The sequence below is a fragment of the Ovis canadensis genome, chromosome 12, assembly GCF_042477335.2.
Source record: "Ovis canadensis isolate MfBH-ARS-UI-01 breed Bighorn chromosome 12, ARS-UI_OviCan_v2, whole genome shotgun sequence".
NCBI lineage: Eukaryota > Metazoa > Chordata > Mammalia > Artiodactyla > Bovidae > Ovis > Ovis canadensis.
The window spans coordinates 47,627,907-47,654,495 of record NC_091256.1 but is presented as its reverse complement, the minus strand read 5'-3'; the positions used below and the strand labels follow the sequence as shown (position 1 = coordinate 47,654,495).

At 40.8% G+C, this 26,589-nt stretch overlaps 1 protein-coding gene across 2 annotated transcripts in view; it reads left to right on the top strand.

Annotated features, from left to right (window-relative positions):
• SLC19A2 (solute carrier family 19 member 2) overlaps positions 1–20,472 on the top strand; it is a 34,683-nt gene extending 14,211 nt beyond the window's left edge. The window contains exons 3-6 of one of the 2 annotated variants that reach the window (XM_069545598.1): positions 14,125–14,347; positions 15,665–15,857; positions 16,219–16,360; positions 18,528–20,472. In XM_069545598.1, coding sequence (XP_069401699.1) covers positions 14,125–14,347; positions 15,665–15,857; positions 16,219–16,360; positions 18,528–18,656 — 687 coding nt within the window. In that variant the 3' untranslated portion in view covers positions 18,657–20,472. The remainder of the gene's footprint in view (positions 1–14,124; positions 14,348–15,664; positions 15,858–16,218; positions 16,361–18,527) is intronic. The other variant, XM_069545596.1, reaches the window with a different exon arrangement.
• The last annotated feature ends 6,117 nt before the right edge of the window (positions 20,473–26,589 follow it).

The following is a 26,589-nucleotide window of genomic DNA, read 5'->3' as shown; positions in this document are numbered from 1 at the left end:
CACTATATTTTCTGCTGCCATAGCTACCAACTCCCCTGAGTACCTGGTGCTGCCAGAACCCCTGTGACCCAAGGAGCTGCACCACCTCCACACCTGGCCCTCACTGGGGCAGACCCAGGTCCTCCAGGGCAGCTGCAAGAGCAAACCCCAGTGGACTACCCACATGCAGAGGTAGAAATAAAACCACACTCGAAACCCAGGGGCAGTGTGGCTAAGGAAGAAGACCCAAAACCTTCCCACCAGCTATACAAGCTGCAGATTCAATCCACACCATCAACTAGGCAGACTGTCTAGTGAAGTTGCTCAGTCGTGTCAGACTCTTTGCGACCCCATGGACTGTAGCCTACCAGGCTCCTCCGTCCATGGGATTTTCCAGGCAAGAGTACTGGAGTGGATTGCCATTTCCTTCTCCAGGGGATCTTCCCAACCCAGGAATTGAACCCGGGTCTCCCGCATTACAGGCAGACGCTTTACCGTCTGAGTCACCAGGGAAGCCCTTATATAAAAGCACATCATGAGCTCCCACAAAGAAAAACACACTGGTTCTGATAGTTCTGTGTGGAGGCAAGAACACACAGGAGTAGGACCAGATTAGAATCTGAGCTGTTCCCACAGCAGGTACAGAGACCACCAGCACAGTGTTGGAGGGCATCCTAGGGAGGTGAGGTGGACTGTTGACTCCCAGCAAGAGAAGGACCCTGACACCAGTGACTCAAGCAAAAAATTTATTATTCACTTGTTCTGTAGTTTCCTTTGGATTTTTTTTCTTTTTTCTTTTCTTCCCTCCCCACCCCCTGCCCCCCATTGTAGTTGTTGATTTTATTGACACTATGAAATCTAATTAAGCTTTTGAATATTTTTTTCTTTTTTTCTGTCATAGTTTTTATTGTTCTTATAAACTCTGCCTGTACATTGGGCTTTTGCATTCCTGTAGAGTTTTGTTTTTTTGTTGTTCTTCTTTTTTCTTTTGTTAATTTTTTAAGCCTATTATTATTTTTTCTACATTTATTCCTTTGTTTTTCCTACTTTATTTTCCCCTTGCAGTTAATCTTTAATGTATATCTACCTGTATTTAACTTTGCATATCTATTCTTTCTTTTCTTTCTTTCCTTTCCTCTCAAAATATTTGTTAGTTTTGTTTTCTTTGCTTTATTCTCTGCTCGGCACCTTGCCTTAGTTTTGTTTTCCAGTTTGTGCTTTAGTTAGTTTTGGTCTTAACTGGTAGATATAATTTTTGGTTTCGTTTGTTCACTGGGTCAATCTATTGTACTTTATTTTTGTTGGACTGTTTTGATTTTGCTTATAGGTGTATATGTATATGTGTATACTCCATTATTTTAATTATTATTTGCCTGATTTTGTAACTGCCATTTGTCTGGGGTTAATCTTTGGTTTCTTGTTTTGAGGTATTTGTTTTAATCTCATTTAATGCCATAACAAACCACTTGTGGAATCTTCGTTCCTGACCAGAGATCAAGCCCTGAGCGTTTGGAGTGGGAACACTGACTCCAAGAACCTAGACTACCAGAGAGCTAATCCTGCTGCTGCTGCTGCTGCTGCTGCTGCTAAGTCGCTTCAGTCGTGTCCGACTCTATGTGACCCCATAGACGGCAGCCCACCAGGCTCCGCCGTCCCTGGGATTCTCCAGGCAAGAAGGCTGGAGTGGGTTGCCATTTCCTTCTCCAGTGCCTGAAAGCGAAAAGTGAAAGTGAAGTCGCTCAGTCGTGTCCGACTCTTAGCGACCCCGTGGACTGCAGTGCACCAGGCTCCTCCATCCATGGATTTTCCAAGCAAGAGTACTGGAGAACTAACCCTAGGGGGTATCAAATAGTGAGAACTCACACAAAGGAAACCACCAGAATATAAGACCTGGCATCATCCAAACAACACACAAAACAAGACTACAAACTGAACCATCAGCAGACAGGATTACCACCTCACTCAGCCTTGCCCATGAGAGGAAAAACAGCACAACAACAACAACAAAACTCGGCACAAATCTCATCTTATACAATGCTTACACAAACCACTGGGCCAAACTTAGGATGGCAGAAACCGAAAGGAAGAAAGAATTCAACCCTGAATCCTGGGAAAAGGAGACCTCAAACACAAAGAGTTAAAAAAAAAAATGAGAAGGCAGAGAAATACTGTACAAATGAAGGAACAAACTAGAAACACAGAAATCCAAATAAATGAAGAGGAAATAGGCAAACTACCTGGAAAAGATTTCAGAATAGTGATAGTGAATGTGAAAGTCGCTCAGTCCTGTCTGACTCTTTGCGACCCCATGGACAGCAGAGTCCGTGGAATTCTCCAGGCCAGAATACTGGAGAGGGTAGCCTTTCCCTTTTCCAAGGGATCTTCCCAAGCCACGGATTGAACCCAGGTATCCTACATTGCAGGCAGATTCTTTAGCAGCTGAGCCACAAGGGAAGCCCAAGAATACTGAAGTGAATAGCCTATCCCTTCTCCAGCAGATCATCTCAATCTAGGAATTGAACTGGGGTCTCCTGCATTGCAGGTGGATTCGTTACCAACTGAGCTATCAGGGAAGCCCATAGTGATGGTTTAGTTCAGTTCAGTTCAGTTGCTCGGTCATGTCCTACTCTTTGCGACCCCATGAATTGCAACACGCCAGGCCTCCCTGTCCATAGCCAACTCCTGGAGTTCACTCAAACTCATGTCCATCGAGTTGGTGATGCCATCTAGCCATCTCATTCTTTGTCGTCCCCTTCTCCTCCTGACTCCAATCATCCCTCCCAGCATCAGAGTCTTTTCCAATGAGTCAACTCTTCACATGAGGTGGCCAAAGTACTGGAGCTTCAGCTTCAGCATCATTCCTTCCAAAGAAATCGTAGGGCTGATCTCCTTTAGGATGGACTGGTTGGATCTCCTTGCAGTCCAAGAGACTCTCAAGAGTCTTCTTCAACACTACAGTTCAAAAGCATCAATTCTTCAGTGCTCTGCTTTCTTCACAGTCCAACTCTCACATCCATACATGACCACTGGAAAAACCATAGCCTTGACTAGACGGACCTTTGTTGGCAAAGTAATGTCTCTGCTTTTGAATATGCTATCTAGGTTGGTCCTAACTTTCCTTCCAAGGAGTAAGCGTCTTTTAATTTCATGGCTGCAGTCACCATCTGCAGTGATTTTGGAGCCCCCCAAAATAAAGTCTGACACTGTTTCCACTGTTTCCCCATCTGTTTCCCATGAAGTGATGGGACCAGATGCCATGATCTTCGTTTTCTGAATGTTGAGCTTTAAGCCAACGTTTTCACTCTCCTCTTTCACTTTTATCAAGAGGCTTTTTAGTTCCTCTTCACTTTCTGCCATAAGGGTGGTGTCATCTGCATAGCTGAGGTTATTGATATTTCTCCCAGCAATCTTGATTCCAGCTTGTGCTTCTTCCAGCCCAGCATTTCTCATGATGTTCTCTGCATAGAAGTTAAATAAGCAGGGTGACAATATACAGCCTTGATGTACTCCTTTTCCTATTTGGAACCAGTCTGTTGTTCCATGTCCAGTTCTAACTGTTGCTTCCTGACCTGCATACAGATTTCTCAAGAGGTAGGACAGGTGGTCTGGTATTCCCATCTCTTTGAGAATTTTCCACAGTTTATTGTGATCCACACAGTCAGAGGCTTTGGCATAGTCAATAAAGCAGAAATAGATGTTTTTCTGGAACTCTCTTGCTTTTGTGATGATCCAGCAGATGTTGGCAATTTGATCTCTAGTTCCTTTGCCTTTTCTAAAACCAGAGTATCTGAAAGTTACTGAATATCTGAAGTTATTGAATATCTGGAAGTTCATGGTTCATGAGTTGCTGAAGTCTGGCTTGGAGAATTTTGAGCATTACTTTACTGGCGTGTGAGATGAGTGCAATTGTGCGGTAGTTTGAGCATTCTTTGGCATTGCCTTTCTTTGGGATTGGAATGAAAACTGACCTTTTCTAGTCCTGCGGCCACTTCTGAGTTTTCCAAATTTGCTGGCATATTGAGTGCAGCACTTTGACAGCATCATCTTTCAGGATTTGAAATAGCTCCACTGGAATTCCATCACCTCCACTAGCTTTGTTCGTAGTGATGCTTTCTAAGGCCCACTTGACTTCACATTCCAGGATGTCTGGCTCTAGGTTAGTGTTCACACCATCGTGATTATCCGGGTTGCAAAGATCTTTTTTTGTACAGTTCTTCTGTGTATTCTTGCCACCTGTTCTTAATATCTTCTGCTTCTGTTAGGTCCCTACCATTTCTGTCCTTTATTAAGCTCATCTTTGCATAAAACGTACCCTTGGTATCTCTAATTTTCTTGAAAGGATGTCTAGTTTTTCCCATTCTATTGTTTTCCTCTATTTCTTTGCATTGATTGCTAAAGACGGCGTTCTTATCTCTCCTTGCTATTCTTTGGAACTCTGCGTTCAAACGGGTATATCTTTCCTTTTCTCCATTGCTTTTTGCTTCCCTTCTTTTCACAGCTATTTGTAAGGCCTCCTTAGACAGCCATTTTGCTTTTTTGCATTTCTTTTTCTTAGGGATGGTCTTGATTCCTATCTCCTGAACAATGTCATGAACTTCCATCCATAGTTCATCAGGCACTCTGTTTATCGGATCTAGTCTCTTAAATCTATTTCTCACTTCCATTGTGTAGTCATAACAGATTTGATTTAGGTCATACCTGAATGGTCTAGTGGTTTTCTCCACTTTCTTCAACTTCAGTCTGAATATGGCAATAAGGAGTTCATGATCTGAGCCACAGTCAGCTCCTGGTCTTGTTTTTGCTGACTGTATAGAGCTGCTCCATCTTTGGCTGCAAAGAATATAATCAGTCTGATTTCGGTGTTGACCATGTGGTGATGTCCATGTGTAGAGTCTTCTCTTGGGTTGTTAGAAGAGGGTGTTTGCTATGACCAGTGCATTCTCTTGGCAGAACTCTATTAGCCTTTGCCCTACTTCATTCTGTAGTCCAAGGCCAAATTTGCCTGTTTCTCCAGGTATGTCTTGACTTCCTACTTTTGCATTCCAGTCCCCTATAATGAAAAGGACATCTATTTGGGGTGTTAGTTCTAGAAGGTCTTGTAGGTCTTCATAGAACTGTTCAACTTCAGCCTCTTCAGTGTTACTGGTTGAGGCATAGACTTGGATTACCTGATATTGAATGATTTGCCTTGGAAACGAAGAGAGATCATTCTGTCATTTTTGAGATTGCATTCAAGTACTGCATTTTGGACTCTTCTGTTGACCATGATGGCTACTCCATTTCTTCTAAGGGATTCCTGCCCACAGTAGTAGATATAATGGTCATCTGAATTAAATTCACCCATTCCAGTCCATCTTAGTTCGCTGATTTCTAGAATGTCAACGTTCACTCTTGTCATCTCCTGTTTGACCACTTCCAATTTGCCTTGATTCATGGACCTGACATTCCAGGTTCCTATGCAATATTGCTTTTTACAGCATCAAACCTTTCTTCTATGACCAGTCACATCCACAACTGGATGTCGTTTTTGCTTTGGCTCCATCCCTTCATTCTTTCTGGAGTTATTTCTCCACTGATCTCCAGTAGCATATTGGGCACCTACTGACCTGGGGAGTTCCTCTTTCAGTATCCTATCTTTTTGCCTTTTCATACTGTTCATGGGGTTCTCAAGGCAAGAATACTGAAGTGGTTTGCCATTCCCTTCTCCAGTGGACCACATTCTGTCAGACCTCTCCACCATGACCCAACAGTCTTGGGTGGCCCCACACGGCATGGCTTAATTTCATTGAGTTAGACAAGGCTGTGGTCCATGAACAACTCTATGGCAATAAAATGGATAACCTGGAAGAAATGGACAGATTCTTAGAAAAGTTCAATCTTCCAAGACTGAGACAGGAAGAAATAGAAATTTTGAACAACCCAATTACAAGCACTGATATTGAAGCTGTGAACAAACATCTCCCAAAAAACAAAAGCTCCAGACCAGATGGAGAATTCTGTCAAACATTTCGAGAAGAGCTTATGCCTGTTAAAACTCTTTAAAAAAATTGCAGAGGAAGGATCACTTCCAAACATTCTACGAGGCCACCATCACTGTGATATCCAAACCAAAGACAACACAAAGAAAACTAGAGGTCAATGTCACTGATGAACATAGATGCAAAAATCCTCAACAGAATTTCAACAAATAGAATTCATCAATACATCAAAAAGCTTATACACGATGATCAGTTTGGGTTTATTCCAGGGTTACAAGGATTCTTCAATATGTGCAAATCAATCAGTGTGATATGCCATATTGACAAATTGCAAGATAAAAATCATATGATCATCTCAATAGATGCAGAAAAAGCCTTTGACAAAATTCAGCACCCATTTATAATTAAAACTCTTCAAAAAGTAGGCATAGAAGGAACCTACCTCAACATAGTAAAGGCCATATATGATAAACCTACAGCAAACATTATTCTCAGTGGTGGGAAACTGAAAGCATTCCCCCTACGATCCCCCTAAGAGTGTCCACTTTCACCACTACATAGTTCTGGAAGTCCTGGCTACAGCAATCAGAGAAAAAAAAGAAAAGGAATCCAAATCGGAAAAGAAGAAGTAAAGCTCTCACTGTTTGCAGATGACATGATACTGTCCATAGAAAACCCTAAAGATAGTATCAGGAAATTACTAGAGCTAATCAGTGAATTTAGCAAACTCGCAGGATATAAAATCAATACACAGAAATCATTTGCATTTCTATATACTAACAAAAAATCAAAAAAATTAAGGAGTCAGTCCCGTTCACCATTGCAACAAAAAGAATAAAATATCTGGGAATAAATTTACCTAAGGAGAGAAAAGAACTGTACACAGAAAATTATAAGACACTGATGAAAGAATCAAAGATGACATAAACAGAGGGAGAGATATTCCATGTTCCTGGGCAGGAAAAATCAATATTTTGGAAATGACTATACTACCACATGCAATCTGCAGATTCAATGCAGTCCCTATCAAATTACCCATAGCGTTTTTCACAGAACTAGAACGAAGAAATTACAGAATTCATATGGGAACACAAAAGACCCCAAATAGCCAACGCAGTCTTGAGAAAGAAGAATGGAGCTGGAGGAATCAACCTTCCTGACTTCAGATTATACTATATAGCTACACTCATCAAGACAGTATGGTACTGGCACAAAAACAGAAATATAGACCAATAAAACAAGATAGAAAGCCCAGAAATAAACCCATACACCTATGGGTACCTTATTTTTGACAAGGGAGGCAAGAATATACAATGAAGCAAAGAGAGCCTCTTCAATAAATGGTGCTGGGAAAAGTGGACAACTACGTGTAAAAGAATGAAATTAGAAGACGTCCTAACACCATACACAAAGATAAACTCAAAATGGATTAAAGATCTAAATATAAGACCAGTAACTATAAAACTCTTGGAGGAAAATATAGAACACTCAATGACAGAAATTAAGAGAAGATCTTCTCTGATCCACCTCATAGAGTAATGGAAATAAAAACAAAGTAAACAAGTGAGACCTGATTAAACTTAAAAGCTTTTGCACAGGAAAGGAAGCTATAAGCAAGGTGAAAAGATAACCCTCAGAATGGGAGAAAATATTAGTAAATGAAACAACTGACAGAGGATTAATTTCCAAAATATACAAGCGACTGATACAACTCAATACCAGAAAAACAACCCGATCAAAAAGTGGGAAAAAGACCTCAACAGACATTCCTCCAAAGAAGACATACAGATGGCTACCAAACACATGAAAAGGTGCTTAACTTCACTCGTTATTATAAGAAATGCAGATCAAAACTATAATATGTGAGGTGTGTTGTGAGATATCTAGTTGTTACATATCTAGCTATTACAATAAACAACCTAGATGTCCATCGGCAGATGAATGGATGAAGAAATGTGTGTGGTGTGAGATATCCCCTCACACCAGTCAGAATGGCCATCATCAAAAAGTCTACAAACAAGAAATGCTGGAGAGGATGTGGAGAAAAGGGAACATTCTTGCACTGTTGGTGGGAATGTAAATTGATACAGCCACTATGGGAAGACGGTGTGGAGATTCCTTAAAAAACTAGGAATAAAACACTATATGACCCAGCAATCCCACTCCTAGGCATATACCCTGGGTAAACCAAAACTGAAAAAGACACATGTATCCCATTGTTCATTGCAGCACTATTTACAATAGCCAGAACAAGGAAGCAACCTAGATGTCCATCGACAGATGAATGGATAAAGAAAGTGGTGGTAGATATATACAATGGACTGCTGGCCACCTCATGCAAAGAGTTGACTCATTGGAGAAGACTTTGATGCTGCAGTCCCTTGGACTGCAAGGAGATCCAACCAGTCCATCCTAAAGGAGATCAGTCCTGGGTGCTCATTGAAAGGAATGATGCTAAAGCTGAAACTCCAGTACTTTGGCCGTCTCATGCGAAGAGTTGACTCATTGGAAAAGACTCTGATGCTGGGAGGGATTGGGGGCAGGAGGAGAAGGGGATGACCAAGGATGAGATGGCTGGATGGCGTCACTGACTCGATGGACGCGACTCTGAGTGAACTCCGGGAGTTGGTGATGGACAGGGAGGCCTGGCGTGCTGTGATTCATGGGGTCCCAAAGAGTCAGACACGACTGAGCAACTGAACTGAACTGAACTGATTACCCATAAAAAGGAACGCATTTGAGTCAGTACTAATAAGGTGGATGAACCTAGAACCTGTTATACAGAGTGAAGTAAGTCAGAAAGAGAAAGTTAAATACCATATTCTAACACACGTATATGAAATCTAGAAAAGTAAAAGTGAAGGTCGCTCAGTCGTGTCCAACTCTTTGTGACCCCATGGACTATACAGTCCATGGAATTCTCCAGGCCAGGATACTGGCGTGGGTAGCCGTTCCCTTCTTCAGGGGATCTTCCCAACCCAGGGATTGAACCCAGGTATCCCGCATTACAGGCGGATTCTTTACCACCTGAGCCACAAGGGAAGCCCAAGAATACTGGAGTGGGTAGACTATCGCTTCTCCAGCGGATCTTCCCTACCCAAGAATTGAATCAGGGTCTTCTGCATTGCAGGCGGATTCTTTACCAACTGAGCTGTGAGGGAAGCCCTAGAAAAAATGATACCAAAGAATTTATTTGCAGGGCAGCAATGGAGAAACAGACATAGAGAACAGACTTACGGACATGGGGAGAGGGGAGGAGAGGGTGACATGTATGGAGAGAGAGTAATACGGAAACTTACATTATGTGTAAAATAGATAGCCAACGAGAATTTGCTGTATGTCTTAGGAAACTCAAACAGGGCCTCTCTTTATCAACCTAGGGGGTGGAATGGGGAGGAAGATGGGAGGCAGGTTCAAAAGGGAGGGGATACATGTATACCTATGGCTGATTCATGTTGAGGTTTGACAGAAAACAACAAATTCTGTAAAGCAATTATCCTTCAATTAAAAAAAAAAAAGTGTCACTATCTCCCTTTTACAGAGGAGGGAAAAGAAGCTTACATTAACTATCTTACCCAAAGGCACCTAGAAAGTGGCAGTCAAAATGTCCACCCCAGACCTAGTTGACTCCTAACCACTACAGTAGAGACTCCCTTGTTGCAGAGAAGTAACTTCTCAAGCTTAAAAAAAAAGGCATCAAAACCTTCAAATAAAATCTGAAACTAGATGATCCAAGGGGAGTTCCCTAGTTGCTTAGTGGTTAGGATTCTTGGCTTTCGCTGTTGTGGCCCATGTTCAAACCCTGGTTGGAGAACTGAGATCCCACAAACCATGTGGTACAGCCAAAAAAAAAAAAAGATGCCTATGTGATAAGTGAAAATTGAGCTGAGGGATGGTGTAAATAGGCAGATCTATGAAATATTTCATGATCCTTATTCTGGTGAGGTTATCTTAGCATTTTAGGGAGAAGATGGCCTTTATTTACTTAATTTCAATAGTCACCTCTTAAAATATATGGCTAATAAACATCATTTTAAGATGAAAAAGAGAATCTCTATACTGATTTTATTTAGAAGATTCATACTTAATTTTTAAGTAAACAATACAGAAAGCTACATAAAAGGAGGTCATCTGAACTGCTGGGTGCAAAGATTACCACTGTTAATATTTTATTGCCCTTTCTAAACATTGCTGTTGTATATATACATTTTATAGCAAACAAAAGTATAATCTACATGTTTTATAACTTTGTTTTTTTTCTCATTGTTAATATAATGCTCATCTTTCTATGTTTTTTCAAGTCAGAATAGCTTTCAGAATCCAAAGAATTGAAACCATAATGGTAAAGATGACTGATGGGAGGTTTGTGTTGGGCAGGACTTTGCCTTTCCCATCAGGTTGGCCTTGAGTGCTAAAAGCCGGAATCAGAGAGAGACTTATGTGACGGACAGAGTCTGTCTTTTGACCTTTTCTACTTTTTTCCCCCTCATTTGTGGTCACAACCTTTCCCTCTGATTGTCTCCAGTTGGACCCCTGCCAAGATATGTCTGAGTTGGGATGGAGGGGAGGGTGTGTAGCCGTATATGGTTGTACCCCCTCCCTTTTGCAGCTTAATGCCCTTGAAACTCAGATAGGTGTCATTCCCCCTGAAAAAGAGTAGCCAAAGGCAGATCTCTGTGCCAACTCTTAACAGGTTTCCAATGCTTCACTTTCAGGCTTATGAACTAGGGCTCTATGAGATACCAGACTGAGCCAAGAATGAATATTCCTAGGATAAGTGCACAGCAGGCCAGAGCAGGAAAGTGTGTCCCAGAAGCCTTTTCTGTTGGAAGAGAACTCTATCATTGCTGACTCATAAACACACCTCAAAAGTGCCTCCTTCTGTCCTTTTGTTCTTGTTTCCTTTGAATGTTGTTCATCAGTATTGCACTATTCTAATCTTGTGTCTCCCAAAGTCTCTCAAACATTCTTCCATGATATATATTTGGTTCCTTTCCCTTGAAACCAGGTGTACTTTTATCTGTCCCTCATTGTATACATTTTTACCATTTTGGATAGTGAAATATCAATAGCTGAGGAAATAGTCTTCCTTTCATCATAAAAAAAATTGTTCACTGTTGATAGCAATAATTAGAATTGTGTCCTTCAAAAGCACTTATCAGAAGACTTATTCTCGAAAATTTTCATCCTTGTTTGATTATAGACAAATCTTCTGCATATATGACTGAGCTAAGAAAAGAGTAATTATTTAACTTGATATTGTAAACACTTAACTATAACTATTAAAAGGTTCTGTTTAAAGAGAAGGGGCTACACAGAAATTAACATAAAATGGCTTATAGTTGAATATAAAACCTGAAACCATAAGAATGCTTAGAAGAAAACATAGGTGGTAAACTTGACATCTGTCTTGGCAGTGATTTTTTTTTTTAATTTGACAACAAAAGCAAAAAATAAGTGGGACAGCATCACACTAAAAAGCTTCTGCATGCCAAAGAAAAGCATCAACCAAATGACAAACTATTGAATGGGAGAAAATATCTGCAAATCATGTTTGATAAGGGGTTCATATCCAAAATATATAAGGAACTCATACAACTCAAGAGCGAAAAGAAAAAGAATCCAATTTAAAAATGGGCAGAAGATCTGAATAGACATTTTTCCAAAGATGTTTGGATGGTCAGCAGGTACATATGAAAAGTGCTTAAGTCACTCACTAATCAGGGGAATGCAAAGCAAAACCACAAGGAGCTATCACCTCACACCTGTTAGGATGGCTGTTTTAAAAAAAATAAGAAATGTGTGGGTATGGAGAAAAGGAATCCTTTTTGCACTGTTGGTGGAAATGTAAATTGGTGCTGTCACTATGAAAAACTGTGTGGAAGTTCCTCAAAAAATTAAAACTCGAGCTACCCACAAGATCCAACAGTTCTACTCCTGCCTACATACCCAAAGAAAATGGAAACACTAACTCAAAAAGATAAACCTACCAGTTCATTGCAGCACTATTTATAATAGCCAAGATGTGAATACAACCTAAGTGTCCAACAGTGGATGAATGGGTAAAGAAAATGTGGTATGCTCACATATATATACACACGGGAACATTATACAGCCACAGAAAAACAAATGAGGTCTTGCTATTTGCAACAACGTGGATGGACATGGATGGATGCTAAGTGAAGTAAGACACACAAAAATACTGTGTTGGGCAAAAAGTTTGTATGGAAAAATCTGAACAAACCTTTGGCCAACCCAGTATCATATGATCTCATTTATATTTGGAAACTAAAAACAAAAAAACCTCAAGCTCATAAATACAGAGAATAGATTGGTGGTCGCCAGAGGCAGGGGCTAGGGGATAGGCAAATGGGTAAAGAAAGGGGAGTCAAAATGTTCTAAGTCCCAGTTGTGACTAAGTTGTGAGGATGTAAGGTACAGCATGGTGATTATAGTAAGTAATACTGTATTGTTTATTTGAAAGTTCCTAGATCTCAAAATTCTCATCACAAGAAAAAAATTACAGCTATATATGGTGACAGATGTTGACTATACTTATTGTGGTGATCATTTCACAATGTGTACAAATACAGAATTATTTTGTTACACACCCAAAACTAATACAATGTCAAAGGTCAGTTATACCTGAATTTTTTAAAATAAAGGAAGTTTCATGTTCAAGACTGGCTTCCCCGGTGGCTCAGTGGTAAAGGATCCGCCTGCAGTGCAGGAGACACAGGAGATGTGGGTTCGATTCCTGGGTCAGGAAGGCTCCCTAGAGGAGGGGATGACAACCCTAATTGCCTAGTCCAGTATTCTTGCTCAGAAAATCCCACGGACAGGGGAGCCTGGCAGGCTACAGTACCTGGGGTCGCAGAGAGGTGGACACAGCCGACGAGACTGAGCAGCAGCAGCGGCATGTGCAAGGCGTGGCCGGCAGCCAGCTCGCGGCCTGATGCACGCTGCTGCCGTCCATGTAGATAGTCTGTAACGTGCCTCTGCCGCACATCCTTCCTCTTGAATGCTGCTTCATAGGTAGCTTCCTCTTGGTCTCTGGATTCTCTCATTTTGCCTTCTTGTGTTAGCTGCAAAATTTCCTATGTTCTGAGCAAGGTTCCGAACTTAATGGCAACTTTTGGTAGACTGACCTTTGATATGATTGGAGTTGGCCCAAAAGTTTGTATGGAAAAAAAATGGGTAAAGGGGAGTCGAAAGGTACTGAGTTCTAGTTATAAATAAGTTGTGGGGATGTAATATACAGCATGGTGACTGTAGTTAGTAATACTGTATTGCATATTTGAATATGGTGTCTGGACTCTCACACTGACTTCTTGACATAGTCCAGGGATAATGGAACATAGCTCAGTCATGTTTTGATTGACTCAGTTACATGCATAATAGCTTTGTTACCTCATTATTAATGTTTCCTGTAAAAAATACTGGGGAAAAAAACTTAAGGGAGAAAATTAAAATCACTGATTACCCCCTTACCGAGAGAGCACTGCTGCTAATATTTTGGTTTATTTTTTCCTAAGACTTCTGTTTTAACCATTATCTTTCAGTGAATCTGATAGGTTCTCATTCATGAACTCTACCTGAACAGTGACTTACTGGTGGATGCTAAGTCACTTCAGTCATGTCTGACTCTTTGCCACCCCATGCACGTAGCCTACTGGGATTACTAATTATTGTTTGTTCTTAATGCTGCTTGCCCCTGTGTGGGAAGATGTGGAATGTCATCTCCCTTTGACTGATGTCTGCAGTCTCTGATCATCTTTCTACCTTCATTTTGTAAACAATGTATCATTTGCTGGAGGTACTAATGTATATAGAACATTTAAAGCAAAATATATTTTTCTCCCAAGAGGGAATAAATGTAATTGCTGAGAAGTTCATACACACACACACACACATACATATATATATATATAAACACATATAGACATGAGTTTGAGCAGACTCAGGGAGGTAGTGAAGGACAGGGAAGCCTGGCATGCTGTAATCCATGCGGTTGCAAAGAGTCAGACACAGCTAAGCAATTGAACAACAACATATATGAAAGAAGCAATTGGTTTTCTCAAGGAAACAGAAAAAAGTCTGCTGACTAGAAAATTGAGTCTACACAACAGCTTTCTGTCCAGTTGCTTTCTTCCCTTTTTCTGGGTAGGAATCCAAGCCAGACCGTCTCCTTGTGCTGAAGGTCCTGTGGAATGATTTCCTGGTGTGCTACTCCTCTCGCCCTCTGCTCTGCTGGTCTGTGTGGTGGGCCCTCTCCACCTGCGGCTATTTTCAAGTCATTAACTACGCACAGGGCCTGTGGGAGCAGGTGATGCCTTCCCGCCATGCTGCTATCTATAACGGCGGTGTGGAGGCCGTTTCAACCTTACTGGGTAAGCAGTGCTGGGCGGTAGGGCAGGTTGGGTGGGAGAGTCCTCTGGTAGTTTAGTTGACCATGATCAGTTTTTCTCCCCTCTCAAATTTGAAGTAACCTCAAAGAATGGTTTGTTTACTTTGAGCTCTGATTTTATCATTTAGGATGACAGTTCAGAAGTGTACGTTCAGGGAGTACTATGATAACAAACTTGAATTCTTTTTTTTAATATAAATTTATTTTAATTGGAGGCTAATTACTTTACAGTATTGTATTGGTTTTGGCATACATCAACATTTTTTTTTAATCCGCCACTGGTGTACACGTGTTCCCCATCCTGAACCCCCCTCCCACTTCCCTCCCCATACCATCCCTCTGGGTCATCCCAGTGCACCAGCCCTGAGCATCCTATATCATGCTTGAATTATTTATAACCTTTGGGAAACCTAATGTAAGGATCCTGTAAATTGTTTTCTTACCCAAGTTTCCTTTATCTCTGATTTACCACGTGCTTTGGCCATGCGTGAAGCTTTGAGCAGCACTGTTCAGTACTTTCTAACAATAGTAGCTAGTATATGTTGTGTTGCAGGTGCCATTCTGATGACTTTATGTATATTAACAGCGTCCTCACAAAATTCCTTTGTTGCAGTTATTACCCCCATTTTCCAATTAAGGAAGCTGTTGAAAGATATGTTAATCACTTGCCTAAGGTCATATAGATGGTCAGTGGTAAAGTCAAGGTTTGAACTCAGAGCCTGTCTTTGGCCATTAGCATCTATCGTTCCATTCTAATTTGTTGATCCACCTCATAGGTCTTAGAAGATCATAAAGGACTTCTGTGAACACTTTTAACTGTGACCAGCACTTAGAAAGCACTCCATACCATTTAGCTCTCATTATCCTCATCATCGTCATTTGACCACGTGATAAACTGCCCCTCAGATGGGAGGAGAGATGAACCATCCTGCCATGTTGCCAGGCTACAGGCAGGATGGTTCTTTTTGACTCTTGCCTCTGCATCCACCTCAGTAGCTTTCCCTTAGCAGCACCCCTGGTTCTATGTCCTCCTTTTCCATCTCATTACCCACTGCCCTAATTCAGTCTCTCATCATCTCTCCATACTATTTATTCCATCATACTATTTATTCTCTCATACTATTTATTCCATCAGGTCCAAAAATCTCTGCCTAACTTTCAAGGGCCTCCATAATCTTGAACTACCCTGGTTAGAAATTTAAAGAGCTTAAAATGTCCTAATCTAAGGTGAATTTTTCATTTAGTGAAATAGTGCTTGTTTAGCAAAATGAGTAATTACTTTTCTGTTTTTGTTTTGTAGGTGCTGTTGCAGTGTTTGCAGTCGGTTACATAAAAATATCCTGGTCCACTTGGGGAGAATTGACATTGTCTCTCTTTTCTCTCCTGATTGCTGCTGCAGTGTATATCATGGACACTGTGCGTAACATTTGGGTGTGCTACGCATCCTACGTTGTCTTCAGAATCATCTACATGTTACTCATCACAATAGCAACGTATGTATTACGATTCAAAGCAGCATCAGAAGAGCTGTAACAGGATTAACTTTTTGGTTTCTTTACAAATTAAATTTCTGGTTCAAGGGCAAATGGGAGGAAGCATTATACCATAAGTGCATTATCAGTTTTTCTTTTGAGGAAGCATTTAGGCAAGTTTCATTTATTTCCTCGTTCATGTTTCTGCTGTTTTCAGACATTTGCATGAGGTTTATATCATTTAGCAAAAGAATACTCTTCACTTGGTTGGGAAGGGAATTGACAGTAGAAGAGTATGGGCTGCTCTTCACATTTGAAATAAGAAATGTAACTATCCTTGAAGTAATTCTTATCTTTGCCTTCTTTTTATTTATTTTTTAAGTTTTCAGATTGCTGCAAACCTCAGCATGGAGCGCTATGCCCTAGTGTTTGGTGTAAATACTTTCATTGCCCTAGCACTGCAGACTCTGCTCACTCTAATTGTGGTAGATGCCAGTGGCCTTGGCTTGGAAATTACCACTCAGGTAAGGTCTGTTCCAGTACTGAAGATGTTGTGGGCTGATCAGGGTAACAGAAGTGGAGCATGCTTCAGGGAAACAAATTCAAACAATAGAGACAGATAGAAAATCGAAAGTAGAAGTGTTCTTTCCTTCCTTCAGTTATCCCCCACCCTTAGTTCCTTTCTATCAGGAGGATACTGAAACCATCATCTCTTTGATGAGGCCCTAGAACTCATCTGAGTGTGATTATCCAGCCTTGTGGAGCTGAGAGGTAGTGTTAGTTCCATCTGGACCCAGACCTTCTGCTTCCTCACCCATTATTTCCCTCCATTTTTAATTCTGTGCCTGGAATACTGTATCCTATGTTTGAGATGCCTGCTTCACTTGAGAGCTCTCTGAGTCTCCTCCCTTCTTTAAACACCCCCCACCCAGATACCAAGGTAATGATTTGCTGTTGATGACTAGGATTACACATGACCTGTTGAGAAAACACCTGCACAAACACCCAGAGACCGTGTGAATACGTTTATTCACTCTGTAATTGTATAGTTGTATATGGCTTCATTCATTGTGAGTTGTAAATAGGGCTTGGGATGTACTTTAGCAAAATGGGCAATTGAATCAAAAAGTGCCTACTCCAACTCATCTCAGCTCAAAAGATTCTATCTCCATTGTTCTTCCCACTTACGTATTAGTTTTCCTAGAATACAAAGAGCTGACATGTTAATTAACTTTGTTTTTACCGAGGAGATCTAAAAGAGATACAGTAGATAATGTGTGCTGAGTGCCTTCTGTGTGCCAGGTACTTTATATAGAATTTTGCAGGGTTGCTATCAGGATTAGACGTCAAGAAAATGAATCTGAGAGATGTGTTGTTTAAGGTTACGGTCAATAATAGTATGGCAGGACCAGGATTCAAAGCAACATCTGACTCGAAAGCCTACGCATCTCCCTTTGCATCATGCTGGCTCAGAAAAGGGCGGGGGAAAGGTGGTTAGAGCAGAGGAATGGGAGTTTATTACTGTCTTTTAAGTAATTATTACTTATGTGTTTCCCAGTTACTGCCTGCAATAAGAATGTCGGGAAGACCTCTCAAGGGTTAAGTGCTTTCATTTGGGATGGAGGGTAGGAGAATAAGTGCTTGTCATCTTGCTATAGAAGTGGTGGGTTTAAATGTGTGGAATAATAATTTTGTGGGCTGTGCTTAAACTCATGACTGCCATGATTAATTAACCGATTTCCTATAGGAAAATGTATCCACATTTTAAAGGACTTGGCTCAGAGGGTTAGGCTTCCCAGGTGGTGCTAGTGGTAGAGAACCTGCCTGTCAGTGCAGGAGACTTAAGTGAGTTCGATCCCTGGGTCAGGAAGATCCCCTGGAGAAGGAATTGGCAACCCACTCCAGTGTTCTTGCCTGGAGAACCCCATGAACAGAGGATCCTGGTGGGCTACAGTCCATGGGGTCGCGAAGGGTCAGACACGACTGAAGCGACTTAGCATGCACGCAGAGGGTTAGAGCGGCATGCTTACTGGATCCATGAACCAGCTTATCAGTATTTAGTAAGTTATTTTAATAAGAAAGTGATGATATTGATAAATCATATAATCACATTAAAAAATGGCTTAGAGAAGATTCCTATAAAAAGTTATCTTACAATGGAATATAGTTGACCTTCTACTGCCCTCTTCTGGGAGAGTGGAAATTCTTGATCTTCAGAATTTGGCCTCATATCAGCTTGAGTTAGTCGGCTTGAGGGTAGAGACCAGGATTCAGTTATAACAGCAACAAAAATGAAAACCAATATTAACAGTATTAGCATTGTGTTAATAAGCATTTACATACAGAATACTATTCCTTCCCAACAACTCTGTAATCAGGATATATTATGAATTACAAAATGGGTTTTAAATGAAGTGGAGGCTCAGACACTGAGTCTCTCCATCCAGGCCACACAGCCGGTAAGTGGGTAGTCAGGATTGGCACCGAGGCAGTCTGGCTCCAGTGTCACCATGCTGTCCTGCCTCTCTGTATCCTCAGTGCCTGGCACATTGTGTAAGCACACAGTGTTTTTTGGAATTGTATTGAGAAACTGAACATATCTTTAATTATAGAGTCTGTTCACATATATGTAATAAAAGAGCTGACCTTCCAGTGGATAATTCTGTAAATTACTTCTTCCCCTCTCTTTAGTTCTTCATCTACGCTGGTTACTTTGCACTCATCGCTGTGGTTTTCCTGGCTAATGGTACCGTCAGTATTATGAAGAAATATAGAAAGCAAGAAGATCCAGAATCAAGTTCTCAAGTGACCCCCTCATAACATACTGCAAGTGAGCTTCATATTGCAAGAATTCTGCACAACGGCTGTAACCGGCTGTATTTAATTTTTTTAAGTGTAGACACATATTTATGAGTATGCATTTCATGGCTTCAAAGCAGCCAGTTGACTATACCTTGTCTTCCCAGAGTAACAATAACGTTGAGAAATGAAGTGTACTTCCTGGAATACTTATGAGAGCCAATTTAAGAATGTGTTTTTCCTGCCTCAGCAGTGAACTTGCTTTTGAAAACCAAGACTCAAGAGCAGTCAGGCACCACATGGTAATGTACATGTGCTCACAAGTGAGTTTGGTGTTTCATAGGTCAAGTATTCTACTTCTGTGTCTGATTAGCCAGATGCTTGGCCTGTTGGGACCAGGGCTTCATGGGCCACAGGATGTTACAGTCAGAATCAAAATAGTGTTCTAATAGTATCTGCCTCTGTTCAACTTAGTTCTCATGTCCGTGTTACTGATGTGCGTTTGTTTCTACAGATGACAACATCGGCCCTGGTTTGGTGTTCTATAAAGAATATGTGTTAATTCTGAGTTATTTTTAAAAATTCATTGTGTAAATACTCTCAGTGCCCATCTTGATTGTTGTGTGTTTGTGTTGATTTTTCTTAGAAGTATATTTTTGCATTATTCATATGCTTCCCAGAGAAGCTAATTTAGTTAAAAAATAAGGCAACTTTTGAGGCCTACTAATAATATAAGTGACCTAATCAGAAAACTTAAGGTAGGTTTACTTGTCTTTTATTCTTTGGTATGAAGGACTATTAAATCTATGATGAAAAGTTACTAAGTGGGCTAAAGGCATAACTAGTCCATTTTGTATCTGCATTCCCTTTTATCTCCAAAATAAAATGGGAAAGTCTTTTTAAAATAACTTCATCTCCATTTATGGCATTTATATTATTTGTCCTTCTTATCCAAGATAAAGGTGTCATTAACTGTTGGGTTATTCCAAGGTCTTTTTCACAAACTGAGCCTCTTTATTTTGGTGGGACAGGAACTAGGATGGACTTGGTTCCTGCATATGATCATCTTAAATATCTGCTTAAAATAAGAATTGCTATTGATTCCATTTCCAAGTTACTTGAAAAATGTTATTCTGTGTACATTTAATTGGGAAATTAGTCTACCAAGTGATTGCTCACATATGTGAGACATAACTATTTTAAAACCAATTTTGTTGCCTTATCTTAAAAAAAAAAAAAAAAAACTAGGTCAACTTTTTTAAGAATGACATAGGTAAATACTGAATAGTAATGTCAAGATTCCAAAACTGACATATTCATTTATGTAAGCAAGAATTCTAGAAGCAAATGAATGAGGATAAGAATAAGTCATTTTCCAGTCACCTTCCTTTGTGAATAAATGAAAGGAGAAGAGCACTAGCTAAGGAAGGAAACAGGAAGCGCTATCATAAACAGCAGCCTCTAATTTTGTATTTTGTCTTTGTTTTATTTTGCTACATAGGGAATGTGTACTCAGAAACAAGTAGAAAAATGATGTTTGAGGAATTTAATTTTTTAAATAAAATAGACTGTGGTACAAACTATTCATGTTAACTAAAGCAGTATTTCCCTGGAATTTAAGTCACAGTTTGTTGTATACAATCAGAGCCTTTACTTATTTAAGACAATAATAAGTTCATATCTTGGTGTGTGTGGTACTATTTGTAGAATGTTGAACCCAATTTGCAAGTTGTACTGTATGCGGTTTTGGAAAGAAGTGCAAATAATTTGTTGTACTTTTTATTCAATACTGTATAGATTATAGTTATTTTTTATTAAATAAATATTTTATAGTATATTTTTCCTTGTTTAAAATGTTTATTTTTATGTCTTTCTTGCTACATGCAGGCTTTCTCTAGTTGTGGAGAGCATGGGCCCTAGAGCCTGCAGGCTTCAGTAGTTGTGGCTTGCCATCTCTCGAGCATGGGCTTAGTGGTTGTGACACACGGCTTAGTTGTCCCTCAGCATGTGGGATCTTCCTGGACCCGGGCTGAATCCATGGCCCCTGCATCGGGAGGTGGAGTCTTAACGACTGGACCACCAGGGAAGCGCTGGTCTTTACCTTTGACACTTCCCTCTCATTTCTGTTGTTTTCCCAATTTTTCTTCTAGCACCGCATTGTACTGTTTATTTTTCTTGGTCTTCATGTTGGTACCTCTTATATTTTTAAAAGCATTCTCCCATTTAGAAACTAAAAAGACCAATGTTCCCTTCAGTGTTAACTGAATTTTTCAGGTAAATGAAATGAAATTGAATCAAAGGTAGAAGGTGCCATCTTGTTTTGAAAAAATCATGGTCTTTTGGTTATAGCCCCAAATGTTCTGGTACCCACGGAAGCATCTTATTGCCATCAGTTGAGAATTGCTTTGTTCATTTTACCCGACAAACCGAACCAGTCTTTTCTAATAGTATTTGAATGTGTACTTTCTCATTAGTTCCCATTGCAAAACCTTCATTAAGGCATTTTATTGATTATCACCAAAGACTTGGAAATTTTTCATGCAAAAAACTTTTTAAAGATAACATTTTCTGTCCTTATAGCATATCTTATGTATCTGAGCAGGAACCACACCTTATTTTTGTCTTTTGTTGCAGAACACATCTTGTGTTTGTGCCCCATGAACCCTGAATTATACAAATGATATGTGATGGACTCAACGTAACCACCTGCCAGTACAAAAGCTAAATAAATGCTATTTTTAAAAAAGTACATCAAAGTAAAGCATTAAGATTAAAATGCCTGTCAGTGATGTCTAGTCCACTGGATGCTTTATTAAAGGCATTGTGCTCAAATGTTAGAAATTGGATATCTATTTTTCTTACTTCTTATGGAATCCTAGGGCTTCCCAGATGGCACAGTGGTAACGAACCCACCTGCGAATATAGGAGATGGAAGAGACACAGGAAGATCTTCCCTGGGTTGGGAAGATCCCCTGGAGAAAGAAATGGCAACTCACTGCAGTATTCTCGTCTGGAAAATTCCATGGACAGAGGAGCCTGGCAGGCTGCAGTTCATGACAGTCAGACATGCAGGACTGAGCAACTGAGCAGGCATGCATGTGTAATTAGTACTTTACATTTATATAACATGCTTTGGTTTGGAAAGGCATTTGTGAACATCATCTCTTTTGATTCTGGAAAAAGCATCCTGTGGTAGTATTAGTAATTCTTCTACTTTTTTCATTAAGTAATGCTGATAGAAGGGGCTTCAGAATACTGAGTTTGCCATTCAAAGCTCTGATTCATTAGGGAAGTTACTCTGGAGCTTCAGTTTATTTTTTTTTTAATATTTCTTTTTACTTACTTGGCTGTGTCTGGTCTTTGTTCTGGCAGGCAGGAACTTTAGTTGCAGCATATGGGATCGGTATGCCGATTCTTAGTTGTGGCATGTGAGATCTAGTTCCCTGATCAGGGGTTGAACCTGGGCCCCCTTCATTGAGAGCGTGGAGCCTTAGCCACTGGACCACCAGGGAAGTCCTGAGCTTCAGTTTCCTCATCAGTAAGTGGGGATGATACTTACCTCATGAGACTGTCATGAAGAAATGAAAGAACATATGAGAAAGCACCTGTCACATGAGAAATCAGTTCCCTTCCCCCTCATTCTCTATTAACAATTAGTTTTAGCTGTCAGTTTCAAATGAGCCGAGCATTGGAAAAGACTCTGATGCTGGGAGAGATTGAGGGCAGGAGAGGGGAGTAACAGAGGATGAAGTGGTTGGAGGGCATCACCGACTCAATGGACATGAGTTTGAGCAAGCTCCAGGAGATGGTAGACAGGGAAGTCTGATGTGCTGCAGGCCATGGGGACACAAAGTGTCAGACACGACTTAGTGGCTGAACAACAATCAATCTCAAAGTTGTACTCTCAAATGAAAGTTCTTTTGGAATATTTCAAAATAAAAATGATAGGAGGCTTTTAAACACTCTCATTTTTTGGTCAAGTTTTATTTAATTACTTTGACATTGCCCTTCTTTGGGACTGGAAAACTCACCTTTTCCAGACCTGGAGCTACTAGTGAGTTTTCCGTATCTGCTGGCATATTTAGTGTAGCACTTTAACAGATCATCTTTTAGGATTTGAAATAGCTCAGCTGGAATTCCATTTCATTGGAATCAGTTTTCATTCCAATCCCAAAGAAAGGCAATGCCAAAGAATGTTTAAACTACGACACAATTGCACTCATTTTGCATGCTAGCAAAGAAATGCTCAAAATTCTCCAAGCCAGGCTTCAACAGTACATCAACTGAGAACTTCCAGATATTCAAGCTGGGATTAGAAAAGGCAGAGGAACCAGAGATTAAATTGCCAGCATCTGCTGGAGCATAGAAAAAGCAAGGGAATTCCAGATAAACATATACTCCTGCTTCATTGACTACACTAAACCCTTTGACTGTGTGGGTCACAACAAACTGTGTAAAATTCTTAAAGAGATCGGAATACCAGACCACCTTACCTGCCTCCTGCGAAACCTGTATGCAGGTCAAGAAGCAACAGTTAGAACCAGACATGGAACAATGGACTGGTTCCAAATTGGGAAAGGAGTACATCAAGGGTTTATATTGTCATCCTGCTTATTTAAATTATATGCAGAGTACATCATGAGAAACACTGGGCTGGATGAAGCACAAACTGGAATCAAGATTGCCAGGAAAAATATCAATAACCTCACATATGCAGATGCACCACCCTTAATGGCAGAAAGTGAAGGGGAACTAAAGAGCCTCTTGTTGAAAGTAAAAGAGGAGAGTGGAAAAGTTGGCTGAAAACTCAACATTCAGAAAAGTAAGATCATGGCATCTGGTCCCATCACTTCATGGGAAATAGACAGGGAAACAGTGACAGACTTTTATTTTCGTGGGCTCCAAAAACCACAGGTGGTGACTGCAGCTACAAAATTAAAAGACACTTTCTCCTTGGAAGAAAAGTTATGACAGACAGCATATTAAAAAGCAGAGACATTACTTTGCTGACAAAAGTCTGTCTAATCAAAGCTATGGTTTTTCCAGTAATCATGTATGAATGTGAGAGTTGGACCATAAAGAAGGCTGAGTGCCAAAGAATTGATGGTTTTGAACTGTGGTGTTGGAGAAGACTATTGAGAGTCCCTTGGAATGCAAGGAGATCAAACCAGTCAATCCTAAAGGAAATCAATTCTGGATATTCATTAGAAGGACTGATGCTGAAGCTAAATGTCCAATGCATTGGCCACCTGATGCGAAGAGCCAACTCATTAGAAAAGACCCTGATGCTGGGAAAGATTGAAGGCAGGAGGAGAAGGGGACAACAGAGGACGAGATGGTTGGATGGTATCACTGACTCAATGGACATGAGTTTGAACACACTCCAGGAGATGGTAAAGGACAGAGAAGCCTGGCGTGCTGTAGTCCATGGAGTCACAAAAGGTCGGACACAACCAAGGGACTGAATGACAACAACATTTAATTACTTAGATGAATTATATAAACAATAATGTAATGATAGCTCATTATTAGATAGTGTTTACTATTTATGACTGTGCTGAATAATGTCCTAAGGGCTTTAGATGCTCTATATTACCAAATGTTACTGAATTGCAGGTTATTAAAATAACAATTTCTAGTAATACAAAATTTTGTAAGAAAAATCCTGGAGTGTATTTTGTGAGATATTATTAAAGGTGTTAGGTTTTAAACGGTACTGCTTTTTAAATTCATGTGTTTAATAGCAAGTTATAAATATGTAATCTATTTCATTTGAAATAAGAAAGTATAATTTGAGGTAAAATTTTTACTTAGAAAGCTAAACACTCCCTCTTATTTTTAATGTATATTTTAGAAAGTTCTGGGGATACAATGAAAATGTCATGACTCCGGATCTCAAAGAACTTAAAATGTGTGATAAGAAAGGTAAGTATTGATAGAAAGCATAACAGAGAGGCCCAACTGCAACACAAGTTAGTGTGTCAGGTATCATAATAATTTAAAGAGGCTTGGATCTCAAAAACTACAAGTCCACTGGGGAAATAATGTATGACTTCCAGAAGGAGGTGATATTTGAAAAGTTAGTCATGCAGCATGGCCAGAATCTTAAAGGAAATTTAGAAAGAGGAACGGACTATAGTGGACAAAGAGGCATAAGTAAAGGTATGAAAGTCAGAAAGTGTGGGTGTACAATCAGCAAGGAATATAGAGAGCAGGACAGGGCAGTTTGGGGGTCATTTTCTAATGTTCATTAATTGCAGAAGGAATCAGGGAGTAATGATTAAGCTTGTCTTTAGAATTTAATCTGGCAGCAGTCGAAGATACTACCGAAAATTGCTAGTTGGACTGCTATTTTGGGTCCACTAGGTGTCGGCGAGGAAGGCTTTTATGATCCACAGCAGAGGGAAAAAACAAGACTGACTTGCGGTTATGAACATTCTGGAATGGTTCAGTTCAGTTCAGTTCAGTTGCTCAGTCGTGTGTGACTCTTTGTGACCCCATGAATCGCAGCATGCCAGGCCTCCCTATCCATCACCATCTCCTGGAGTTCACTCAGACTCACGTCCATCGAGTCCGTGATGCCATCCAGCCATCTCATCCTCTGTCGTCCCCTTCTCCTCCTGCCCCCAATCCCTCCCAGCATCAGAGTCTTTTCCAATGAGTCAACTCTTCACATGAGGTGGCCAGAGTACTGGAGTTTCAGCTTCAGCATCATTCCCTCCAAAGAAATCCCAGGGCTGATCTTGCAGTCCAAGGGACTCTCAAGAGTCTTCTCCAACACCACAATTCAAAAGCATCAATTCTTCGGCGCTCAGCTTTCTTCACAGTCCAACTCTCACATCCATACATGACCACTGGAAAAACCATAGCCTTGACTAGATGGACCTTTGTTGGCAAAGTAATGTCTCTGCTTTTGAATATGCTATCTAGGTTGGTCATAACTTTTCTTCCAAGTAAGCGTCTTTTAATTTCATGGCTGCAGTTACCATCTGCAGTGATTTTGGAGCCCCTAAAATAAAGTCAGCCACTGTTTCCACTGTTTCCCCATCTGTTTCCCATGAAGTGATGGGACCGGATGCCATGATCTTCGTTTTCTGAATGCTGAGCTTTAAGCCAACTTTTTCACTCTCCACTTTCACTTTCATCATCTGGAATGGCAGATAACCTACCCAAGATCACATGTCTTTGAAGTGGAGAAGCCGGGATAGTATTTTTTTTTTCCCTTTAATAAGATTTTATTAAAGTTGCCCCTAAACTTTGCTGATTCATGTTGCTGTATGGCAGAAACCATCACACTATTGTAATTATTCGGGATAGGATTCTGATTCCCACCCTACACTGCAAACTAACCATCATTTCCACCCCTGCACCCCAGCGGGTCTGTAAGGATGAGACCTCAGCGGGAAGACTGAGGGGGTGGGAAGGTGCAGCCGGGCACAGCTGCTGTAGGGTGGGTGGGCCGAGGGGCTCTGTTGGAATGGCTGGCTGAGTGACTGTGGGGTTGGAGCCCCGCGGTGCCCCCCCCGCCCCCTCCCGCGCTCCTCACCTCTCCAGCCCTAGACTGGAGGCAGGCCTGCCGTGGGCGGAGCGTGCGCACTTCCTTGCTCCCTCCTCTTACTGAGCCCTGAGCGCCTACCCTTTACAGCCTGCCGCGCAGCGTGGGCTGCGACCCATGCCAAGTTTTCGCACTCTCTCTTATAGAAACGGCGCTCCAACTCCGCCGCCACCGTGGGAGAGGGAGGTAGGGCTTTGGAAAGATCAGGCTGTGTGCCGCTCTTGACAGTTTTCTGAAAGTCCTCCTCTGAAACCCGCAACCCCAAACCCCTGCGAGAGGGAAACCAGAAACCAAGGTGAAGGACTGCTAAGGGGGTTGGTGGGCTGCTGCCCAGGACATTTCAAACATGTTTGGTAATCAGTATGCTGCTTTGCTGTGCTCAGTCCTGTCCGACTAATG